The sequence below is a fragment of the Centroberyx affinis genome, unplaced genomic scaffold (genome assembly GCF_046629955.1).
Source record: "Centroberyx affinis isolate AG114_WGS23_722 - 3 ecotype Tasmania unplaced genomic scaffold, CSIRO-AGI_Caff_v1 ptg004027l_1, whole genome shotgun sequence".
NCBI classification, from domain to species: Eukaryota; Metazoa; Chordata; class Actinopteri; order Beryciformes; family Berycidae; genus Centroberyx; species Centroberyx affinis.
The window spans coordinates 66815-78755 of record NW_027281828.1 but is presented as its reverse complement, the minus strand read 5'-3'; the positions used below and the strand labels follow the sequence as shown (position 1 = coordinate 78755).

The window sequence follows — 11941 nt, the reverse complement described above, 5'->3', positions numbered from 1 at the left end:
ATATCACCTTTCGGGCCGTTAGGAGCTCCGTATAATATGCAAAATCGCATGTTAAATAATCAAATTGATGATGATCCCATTGAACCGAATGGTAATGTTGGTTTGTGATGTCAAACAAAACTGAAATTTCCAAATAATACTTAAAATGTTTCATACTTAATTTTGTCAGTTTTTAAATTAAATTGGCTTGTAATCATCAGTTTAGACAGCAGAATTGTGTCACAATTTCCCAAAATCACCGAAAGATGATAAACGATAATATTGAATTATCGCTCAACCCCTAAATCTTAATTTAGAACCTAAATTCTGCTGCTCCAAGCTTACAGCCAGTACTGTGTCTGCCACTTTGGTTTTAAAAGTCATGAAAACAGTTGAAACAAATTCATCAAAGAGTCATTGGAAAAGCAAGATAAAACGGCTTTAATGCAACACATGGAGAACTTCACATCGATCGACAAAATGTCTTCAAATAAAGCTTCATAAAGGACATTCCATTCTCTAGGCTACGTTATACAATAATTTCATATGTTTGTAAAACTCCTGTGAGACTCTGCTCCCTCTGCTCATAAGCACTTCAGCAGGAAGAAGTTGCAGAACGCTCCTCGCGGGCAGTCGCACATTTTGCCGATGCGGGATCCTTTCCTCACCGCACAGTGTTCACCCAGGTCGCACTGCAACACAGGAAGCAGAGCACAGGGGAAACTATTGATCCCTCTTCTGATCACACACAAATCAGAGCCAGAAGGACCTGACTGCCATTTTGGCTGAATATCAGATCTATATATCAAGTAAACTCTCTTGAGGAGATCTATTTAGTAGTGTGTTAGGGCTGGACGATATGGTTGAAATCAATATCACAATAATCATAAGGATTTTTTTCGATATCAAATATATATGACGATATGGCTCACATAAGCGAAATCACGTTAAATAATCAAATTAATGTTCATCATATTGAACCGAATGGTAATATTTGGTGTGATGTCAAACTAAACTTTTCACATAATATTCCTCCCATACTCCATTTTGTCTGAGTTTCTAACTAAAATTAGCTTGTTCTCATCAGTTTAGACAGCAGTCTTGTGCGTCTCAATATCCCAAAATCACCATATCATCACAATATAATCCCACTGAAAGACGATAAACGATAATATTGAATTATGGTCCAGCCCTAGATGACATTATTATCAACACAACTAGAATATAAAAATAAGGACTAAAAACAGTAGAAAAAAACAGTTTTGGGGTTCTATATATTGTTGCTGACAATTTTAACACTTAAGTAGATTAAAACTGTAAAAGTGAAGTATGGGAAGAAATGGAAAACACATTTATGGATTTACTTGCAGCTGTTACCAAGAGTCTTGGTTGCTTATTTAAATATGGATTACTAAATATGAAACATTTGGTCAATAAGTATGCATAAACATTTTTGCTATATGTACATGTAAATGTGTCTAAACACTATAATATTAAAATATCAATATGTACAAGGTATGAGCTAGTGGAAGCATTATGAAAATGTAAGAAACAACAGAATAATGTGTGAAACTGAGGAGCAGATATGAGTTCACAACAACGTACATCATATTATGTCAACAATACAATCTACATTAAAACCTGGATTATTCAAATGAGTGTGAAGTCCAGTCAGTCACATGTCAGACAGAATAAACCTCCTGTGTTAATGAACTGCCTTCATCTGTAGACAGCAGGGATCAGAGGAAAGTGCTGACAGTTTGTTTCAGATTCAGATTCCTTTACTGTCACTGAGTACAAACAAACTGAGTGGCAATCCTGACGGTGCATTCACACATAACAAACAGCAATTAAAAATAGAATAGTTCAAGCTAAACTAATGAATTAAGAGTGCTAAATATATAAATAAAATATAAAATGTAAATATTTCTGTAACCTATAAAACAATAAGATATAAAACAATACAATACAGTATTTTGTTATTAGCTATTTCATGCTCCTAGTTTACATTATCAGTCAATATGGATTTGTTGCTGTACTCAGTTCTGATTGGCCAATGCAATCCTTGTCAGGTCTGTTAAATCACACTATTTCATAACCTGTATACATATTGATATTTATATACTTTATAACACTTTTATAACAGTGTTTATCAAATATGTTTATACATAGCCTGCTTATATTACAAATGTTTATTTGTACATAGCCTACTTCATATAAATGTACTTATATATTTACTGTTCATACCTACATATACACCAAATATTTTATATGTAGTAATCCATATTTAAGAAAGCAATTAAAATTGTTTTACATCTACTATCACTCTGCAGTCAAGAAATCAGCTCCGTTTTGTTGATTTCTATTCAAATGAACTAGCGCCACCTTGTGGCAAAAAGACAAACACTGCTGTCTGAGGTTAAAAAGAACATTTTTGCAATAGCCTATTACTTTTAATTTGTTCGGAGAGAGACAAACTTATGGAAAACAAACAGTCTCACAGAGGCAGAAACAAATGTCACACGACTCACACATACAGACCTGTGGTCAAGCCATGCAAATGAAGATATTTAAATATCCTATTTGAAAATGTTAGTGTTTACATAACATACAAAGTCATGATATAGGCCTATTAATGAAAACTGAAAAGCATTTATTCACAAATGTTTTCATACATTTGCAAATTAGTTTTTAAAAGTGGGTTACAGATAAATCACTCTGCATGTATTTGTGTTAGCCTGTGTTTAAACTTGTGATTTTTGTTTTTGATCTCCATAAAAGGTTTAGATTGCTGCTTAGGTTTTTCTGTCTTTGTCAAACACCCTAGCTTGTAATAGAAATCATTTTAAAATATTAGCTCCTGTGACTCACAGAGGGAACCTGTCCGTATTTCTTCTCCCAGGGGTTGATCCTCTTGGTCTGCAGTTTCTCCAGCACTTCATGCAGATCCCCGAGCTGACAAACACACACAGGTTCACTTCTTCAGGTCATAATTTCACCACTTGCGTTCTCATTTACATGTTAAAGCTTACAGGTAGCATCCAGAGTAGCATATGACAAGGGAAATGAATATATAGGAGTGTTATCTATTGGAGAAAGGAGATAATCTCTCTTGCAGCCTACAAGCTCCTGATATGATATACTGTATATAGTGGGTTAACTGTAAATAACAGGAAACCTACCAGTCTGTTAGTGTTAAGGCAGTAGTAGTAGTATTGGCATGTAATAACAATTTAGTATAGGTGTTTAACTACCTACCAGTCTATTGGCGTTATAACAGTAAGTTAGTCCTGTCTCTTTAACTAGTAGCCTACTGTATTTGTTGTTTTTTTTCTACTGTAGTTTTTGTTTTCCTACAAGTCTGTTAGAGTTATAACGGTCCTGTCGTCTCTTTCTGTCTAGTTTCTGTATTTTAATTATTTACCAGTCTATTGGAGTCATAACAGTAAGTTAGATCTGTCTGTTCTTTCTGTCTAGTTAGGCTACTGTATTTTAATTATTTACCTACCAGTCTATTGGAGTCATAACGGTCCTGTTAGTTCTTTCTGACTAGTAATTATAGTTTAAAGGTTTACCTACTAGTCTGTTGAAGTTATAACGGTACTGCAATCTCTTTCTGACTGGTTATTATAATTTAACTAGTTTAACGTTACCTACCAGTCTGTTGGAGTAATAACGGTAGTTCTGTCGTCTCTTTCTATCTAGTCTGTGTTTTAAAAGTTTACCTACCAGTCTGTTGGAGTTGTACGGGTATTCCTGGACGTCCCTCTCGTCCCTCTCGGCTTCCGTCCTCCCCGCCGGGCAGAGCGCGGACAGCAGCGCCGCGCACAGCACAGTTCGTGCCCACATGTTGCCAAGGAGACAGTTCCGGTCCGCGAGACTCCGCCGGTTTTTCCCGCGCTGCCCGGTCCGCGGACTCTTTGATACCTAACCGCCCCGCCTCGAGCCGTAGGATTACGTCACATGGATGACGTGGTCTGGATCCTAATGATCGCAGATATTTGCTGATTACTAATAAGTGGTTACTCATTAATAAATAGCCATATAATGAATTAATATTGATGAATAATTAGCCTACTGATAAATGATTAATAGTAACTAAGTAGGCTACTGATAGAGAATTAGCCCACTAATGAATTGATTATTTTACTAATGACTGTATTATTATTACAAATTACTGAATACTGAATAGTCTACTAACTACAGATTATGTTACAAATCATTAATTACTAACTATTAATTACTGAAGTATTACTGATTACTGATTGTAAGAATAATTACTAAGAACTGATGACTAATTACTCATTATTAAATACCAATTAACTGATTGCTAGTGACCAATTACTCCAATTACTAATTAGTGGTTACTGATTATTAGTAATTAGTGATTCTTTCTGATGGTTTTAATCCCAGGAGGATGAAGTGTTTGTATGTTATGTTATAAACAGTAAAGTTCTGCTGGGTTTTAAATGAGTCACTTTAAATCTCAACACAACTTTATTATTCTGAATCCCTCCAGGTGTTTTCTAACCAAACATCCTCTCTCCCTGAACAGATATGACTCAAACTTTTGTGTAATCCAGAAGCTTTTGTCCTGGTCATTTGGGGCGGAGTGTTATGTAATATGGAATTAAAAACCAAGGCAGATGTATTCGCCAGACAGGAGAACGTTATCTCTGATTAAAATAAAGGCAAATGACATTGAAATTTGAAGTTTGAAATAAAAAGCTCTGCTGTTGTGTTGGTGTTGGTGGTAAAATATGAATCATCTGTCACCTGCACACCATGACAATAACAATAATACAATATAATCTTCACAAATAAACACTCTTCTATATGAACAATCATGTGAATTCAGACATTTCAATATTTTATAATATTTATTCAGTTAATGGATGGAGATGAAGAGTTAGAGAGTGAGTGGAGAGTTTTAGTTTCCCATAATGGTCTAAATGTTTCAGAGGCTTTTCCACCCTGATGAGAGGAAAATTTGGGGGAAACGCTGAATTCTACTTTCCAGCATGAAAATGGTCAAATTTAAACTTCGGCTCAAAATATAGGATATTGGCAGCTTCAATCAAAAAAAATCTGTCTAATATCTGTCTACCTGCAGTTAAAGCAATATATTGAATTGACAGGAAAAGCAGGTTTAGCAGACAGAATCAGACTGTTTAGACTTGAGGTTCTCCTGGATCTGGATGCTGGTTCCTTGGAGAACCAGAACGTATCGCATGGATTCTGCAGAGACAGTTTGGTTCTGTCAACAAGTCGTGTCGGTTCAACTCAGACTCGAGTCACAGTTTTAATTGCTTAAGACTTGACTTGATGCATGAAGACAAGACTTGAGACTTGACTTGACTTGGATTCTGCTGACTCGGGACTTGACTCTGACTTGTACTCTGATGACTTGAAAAGGTTTCTAAAGTCTTGACTTGAGATCTTGTGTTTGTGTAAATGACTCAGATTGAAAGTGATGAGATTTGTTCCAGCAGACGACTGAATTTAAATTCTGTTTTCTGAATTTGTATGGAATGATTGAATTTATTGAAGTTGAAACTGATTATAGAAATCAAACTCATGATGCTCTTACCAAGTTTTTATCCTATTAAAACCATATTGCATTGAAAAGTCCTAGATATTTATTTTTCTTTAAGATATTAAATTGATACTGGACTCTTGATTTGATCTGACTTGACTTGCTGTTCTACATTTAGACTTGAGACTTGACTTGAGACTTGTGCATCAAGACTTGAGACTGACTTGGGACTCGAGCAAAGTTGACTTGGTCACACCTGTGACAAACTCATAATATACATCATAGTGGATGATATAAAACTGATGTAAGTTACACAGAAGGCTTGGAGCCAGATGGGCCTAAGTGGCATTTTTGGCGAATATTAGATCTACATATCAAGTAAAAGCTCTTGAGGAGATCTATTTAGTAATGTAAGTATCTCTTTATTTGTGTATTTATGTGATGACATTATCATTATTAAAATATTTCATAATAAACAGTTGATCAAAGTCAGGTGTTTGGGCTGTAAAGTTTGTCAAAACCTTGTCAGGCTCCGAGCCCAGGATCAGGTCTTTTAGGGTAAAAACATAAATCAATGCTTTTGTGCTAATATAATTGATTTTCTTTTTTTTTTTTTTTTTTTGCTCCATGATGATGACACATGGCCGGCTGACACATGGAGTTGATTGTGGAAGTAAACATCCTGTCTGGATGCGAGTTATCTGCCGAGTCAGAACCCGCTGGATCCAAATCCTCCTCTTGTCAACAAGGCGTCTGTGAGAGAAGAAGAGCTTTGTGCTGATGTGTGTTGGTACTGGGCCGGCAGAGAATAGACAGCGAACAAGTGAAATGGTCTTAAGGATCAGAGCAGCATGTTATGTCAGCTCCCAGGGGGCCGGGTGGGTATTTGCTGCCATTCAACAGAAGCTATAAATAAACCAGAAGTAAGAGGTTTAACACCAGCGCCTTGTTCCTCTTCCACTTCCCATCTGGCTCTGGGGCACGATTTGGTTTGACGTTTGTCTCTTTATGGGATCAGCAAAGAGAACCGTCCCCATAAACATCACCCTCCCCCCTCCTCCTTCCCCCACCCATCCCCTCTCCATCCAAAAAATAAAAATAAAATAAATCTGCTGACTTCCCCCCCCCTCTTTATTGTCAAAGTGAAGATGAAAGCTGTTGGTATTCAGTGCGTAGAGAAGGGAATCTGCAGCAGGACGCAGCTTTGCATCTTTTAATCATTTCTTCTTTGTGGGTGTTTGATCCTCTTGTCAGGCCCCCGGGCGATTCTTCTTCTCTGCCCAAAGAAGTAGTGGCATGTCATGCAACCGTCAAGACTTAAATTACTTGTGAACAAGGAGTTGGATGGATAAGCAGCCACCGTTGACTCATGCTATTTTTTCTTTCTTTTTTGCCGTTCTGCCTTTATTGGACAGACAGGTCACAGCAGAGAGAGACAGGGAGGAGAGAGGGATGACTCACTATAAACACTATTGATTCAAGTTAAAGCTGAAAGATATTGACACATTTTATTTGATTATTTGACAGAATATTGCAATTGCGATTGAAACTGTGAAAACGTTTTCTTGTTTTCTTTCTTGTCATACATTTTTTAGAACTTTAAAATTGTTTAAAGTGTTGGTTAAAGTGATTTTGTTAAATAAAATAGATGTCAGTGTGCAGGAGTTACTGAGTTTGAGTCTGATGAAAGGACTTCATGGACCAAAAGATTACCTGCAGCTCTAAAACTCCTTGTTCACAAATCCATTTTGGACCAAACTCTCTCTTAAACAATTATTTGCAGCCTCTAGAAAGTTCATATTGCGATTTCAATCAACCTTTATTTAGTTCTCGGAAGACACACTGAGGGTTGAGACCCTCTTTTCCAGTGGTGCCGAGATTACAAGAACAGAAAATCACAAATAACACGAAAGAGGAAATTAATGAATAAATGAATAAATAAACAACTAAGACAATTCAAAAAGAGAATCACACAGATCAGTCCATCCTCATATGTACATCATTTAAAACAGGTCCAATTAAGGTTAACCAGAGTTGATATCTTTGACTGATTGATTTCAATGTTTTTTTTCCCCGATTAATTGTTCATCTCTAACCCAGGATATTGCAGTTACACCAAATGAGCCACCAGGATGCCTCCATCTTTGACTCTCTCTGTTGTTTTCTCCACTCTCCTCTCTGCAGGCTGGACGATATCTTTCTCTTCTGTTCCTTATTCTGTTCCTCTGTTTCTCATCTTTTCCTCCAAACAGAAAACATCTCCAACATCCTCTACTCCAGTGATTCTCAACCTTTTTCATATTAAGGACCCCTAATTTAGTCCACATTAGGGCCATGGACCACCATTTGATGAGATTTTGTTTCTTGGACCCAAATCTGAGAATATTTTTATTGTTAGATATGATTTTGTCCAGAATTCCATGACTATCTGTGTTGTAGGAGGAGAGATAACAGTGAAACTATGATCAAAATAATAATTCTTCTACATTCTCTAATTGTGTTAACTTCTTGTAAATTAAATAATGGTGAAATTTAACAATTCATCAATTTGCTGGGGACCCCCTGGAACCCCCTCAAGGACCCCTGGTGGTCCCCGGACCCCAGGTTGAGAACCACTGCTCTACTCAATCTAAAGCTATCTCTCTCTCTGACTTGGATTAAGAGCCGTTGCATCTCTGTAGCGGTCTGCAGCTACAAAGTTCAACAGGCAAATCGGGTGTTTTTGCAGCTCTGGTTTTGCCTGTTAACATTGTTTTAACGAGTTGCTAGGCAGCATTAATCAAAAGCAAACAGAAAAAACCCCAAACATATGACTTCAGAGCTTCCCATCGACCCCACTGATGAGTGTAACCGTTCCCCAAGCATCGTTTTAGAGACATATCCCTGTCATCTTTCATATAGGAAAAGTTGTAGAGAACTGGGAAGATTTGAATGGCTGGAATCAACTTCTCCTCCACTTTGTTCTTGCCAGGCAGAACTATTTGAACTCAATCGGTTTGTATAGAAATAAGGAAGCATGCAAATGTGATTGGCTGTTAATGGCCGATGTCTGAAAGGTCCACACATCAGTTTCCCTGGTCGCTCAGCTCTGTAGGAAATAGGACAAAATAGAGAATAAGACTGAGATTCACACCATCATCACTTCATCTTCAATTTACCTCTGATCCCAGACGGACAGGGAGGGAAGGGTAATCCAGCTCCATCAAACCCAGATCACTTCCATCAGCTTCCTCCATCGACCGGACGGCGACAACCAGAAGTCTCTTCTTATCAGAGTCCGTACGGCCGGCTAATGACTTTGTGTTATCTGTTAATTGCTACTTCTAATTGAGGTGTCCCGTCCGGTTTGGTGAAACGTGATATCTGACCCCACTGGTCTGATTTATCTTCATCTCAGTTCTGTGTTCCAGTGTTTTTGAAATGACGCTGATTAGCCTGAGAGGACGCTCAGGCTAAGGCCAAAAATGTAAACTCTGAAAGGCCAAAAGACTGCTACACCAGCAGTCTGATTCTGATGAAACTTGGAGTGATGATGCATCTTGTTCCTGATTGGTCCAATTCTGCCTGCATCATTCATTGGGGACGACATGTTTACTTGTTTTTATTACCTCCGCCAAGGAGGTTATGTTTTCGGTGCCGTTTGTTTGTTTGTCTGTTTGTTTGTCTGTTAGCAGGATTACGAAAAAACTTTGTGGAAGGGTGTAGCATGGGCCAAGGAAGAACCCATTAAATTTTGGAGCGGATCCGGATCTGACTCACGAACAAGCAATAATAGCACAAACCTTGGTGGAGGTCTGCGCTCTCAGAGTGCCCTTCTAGTTTCTATTTCTTTCTTTCTTTCTTTTTAAGTTACAGAACACAAACAACCTGTAACTCCTGATGGAAAATGCTATGATGCATAACAAATTTCGGACAAATCTGACCATAAAGTTCTATCGTATCGTATCGTATCGCATTGTATAAGACGTTTATTGGCTGCTGGGTTAAATACACAGTAGTTGTGTATAAGTTCACACAGAGTGGGGAAGGTCAAAGGTCACACCCAACCTTCACTCCCTGTTGTTCCAGACAGGTCGGTTTGTAAAACAGAAATCTCCACATACTGACCCCCAGTGATCTCCCATGCACCATGTAGGAAGGAGTTTATCTTTATGAATCCCTGAAATTTACAGGGAAAATGTCCAGTCTTGTCTCCAGCAGCTTAACGCAGCGTCTGAACATCCTTCATGCTGACAGGACGGACCAGCAGCCCTAACCCTGCTGATCCAGGCTTACTGCACTGCTCTGTCTGGGACTGGACAGGCCGGGAGATGAAACACGACTTCTTCTGAAAACTGTTTCCTGTCGGCAGAAGAAGCCACCCCGAGTAAAAGTAGACGTGTGATTTGGTCAAACTTGAAAACGAATTCCCTTCTGCCCACTCCGGAGTCATTTCTTGTGTTACGGCCTCAATGACAGCAAAAATAAAACTGAAAAACTTTTACGTTTTGGCTTAATTGTCCCTGACAAGCCAAAACCTCGGTCCGTCCGCAGCTTGGATGTAATTTGTCCCGGTCTGCAGTTTTAGGACGAAGCTTCAGACAAACTGGGAAGTTTGATACAGAGTCATTATCTGTCCAGGCTTTGATGTCAGCTCAGATCCTGATGATCCACCACAACCCCTCGCTCTTTGAAGGCTGTTTCCCTCTTGGTTTAAGTGGGAGAGGCCCAGGCTCATTATTGCTCCGCTAATTCACTGCAATCCTCTGATACTGTGGCTGATGACTGATGGTAATGAGCTTTTCCAGCGACTTTGGACACGCTGCACGGCTATTACACCCACCGCTCACATGGGGCCCCCGGGTGCCCGGCGTCACGTGAACCACAGCCCCGACGCCACGGGACGATGGGTGTGTGAGGTGGAGGGGGGGGGGGTTAAACGTGGAATCGGTGACGTTGATCAGTATTCAAATATTCACCATTCAGTCCACAGGGGGAAAGGACTGGGTTTGGTTATTAGAGTCATCAGTCAACACCTGGACGATGTTATTAGAATCATAACTCTCTGATGTGCATCCTTGGACAGCGTAGCTTTTATTATTAATGGGAAACACTCTTTCCAAACACTTTTATCTGAAGAAAAAGGATAAATAGTGAGATATAAATGGGGGAACTCTGCTCTGCTTCCTGAGGCAGTGTCCATCATCAGCACTCTGCTAGTACCAATAGAACCAGAACTACAGGCAGTATTATTGCTGAGAATAATACTGGTGTCAAAGGAAAAATCCACCGTAAAACACTTTAACACCTCTGATCCTCTTCCACTGTTAGAGCTTTTCAATCTGTGATGTTCAAAAGTTATTTTGTGATTAAGTGTTGTAATTTACTTTTTCGCTGAAGCCACTTTCCCTCAACCTGCCTCGTCTATTTCTACTTAAATTAGTGATTTCCTACGTTTCCCAGAATGCCTTTCGACAACCCCCAGAGAAGGGGTGTGAGCACGTTGTTCCAGCTTTTGGTTATTTGTGTAGGTGGAGAGAGCATAAGGAATGATATAGTAAGAGGAAGAGAGCGAGAGTTTTTCCAGTCTAGAGAAAGTGAGAGTCAACCCCCTTATTCAGAACCCCAACCTGTCTCTCTGCTGCGTATCATGCTGGTCTCTCTCCTGCTCCTATAGGTGGAGAAATTGGTCTCTCTCCTTTTCTACGATGGATTTCTCCCTGTATGATTGTTGAACGTCTCTTGGTGCAAAATGGCGGCTCTAGAAAGAAGCCCTCGCTCTTTGACTGTGAGGCCAGTCAGTCTCATTTTCACCTTCAACCTGCAGTGTTATGTTCAGTTTTACCATCATCAGCTCTCCCAGCTCCTCTTCCTCAGTCTGCAGGTCTGGATGAAATGACAGTCGTGGTGACATAGCGCCATCTACTGCCTGCTTCCAGAGTTTCAGCCCACTGACTGACAGAGGCCCCCATCTTCTAAGGCAACAGAGGCTACATTTATACGCACACCAATATTCTCTTAATATTCAGGATCTCTCAGTATTCTCTTCATGTCCTTGTTAAAAAAACTCCTGTAGGATTTCTTCTTTTTCCAGTAGGACCCTGTGAGAAACCTATAAGATTGTGAAAATGCTACAGGTTTTTAATTTTGCTTCAAATAAAATCTTGAAGAATTTACAAAACATAATAAGAGGGAAATTCTTTTGTTCTTTTGTTTGTTTGTTTTTCTTTCCTGGATGAGATGTTTGGGGGGAGGGAAGGGGCAATTGTCTACAGTGTATGTTAACTTTTACATTGTATCCTTGATTTACTTTTCATAAAAAATCCCAATAAATAAATGCCTTAAAAGAGGGAAATGTATTAAATGTATGTATGAAATGAAAAAGATTTGATTAAAGTACGTCATAATCTGTAAAACAGACAGAATCAAAAGGCTGTTTATTGGTAA

At 38.9% G+C, this 11941-nt stretch overlaps 1 protein-coding gene across 1 annotated transcript; it reads right to left on the bottom strand.

Moving 5' to 3' along the window:
* Positions 1-242: 242 nt before the first annotated feature.
* cart2 (cocaine- and amphetamine-regulated transcript 2) lies at positions 243-3854 on the bottom strand. The gene is made up of 3 exons (XM_071542181.1): positions 3709-3854; positions 2851-2934; positions 243-671 (listed from the first exon to the last, which is right to left on the bottom strand). The coding sequence occupies exons 1-3, from the start codon at positions 3826-3828 to the stop codon at positions 564-566; spliced, it is 312 nt and encodes a 103-aa protein (XP_071398282.1). The 5' UTR covers positions 3829-3854; the 3' UTR covers positions 243-563.
* Between the last annotated feature and the right edge of the window lie 8087 nt (positions 3855-11941).

What these genes read in the sequence shown, in the direction of transcription:
- cart2 (XM_071542181.1), bottom strand. Translation starts at nt 3,828, where the DNA reads ATGTGGGCACGAACTGTGCTGTGCGCGGCGCTGCTGTCCGCGCTCTGC. An exon ending in CGTACAACTCCAACAGACTG is followed by an intron (nt 2,935 to 3,708) that starts GTAGGTAAACTT and finishes TGTGTTTGTCAG; the next exon opens with CTCGGGGATCTGCATGAAGT. An exon ending in AATACGGACAGGTTCCCTCT is followed by an intron (nt 672 to 2,850) that starts GTGAGTCACAGG and finishes CCTGTGTTGCAG; the next exon opens with TGCGACCTGGGTGAACACTG.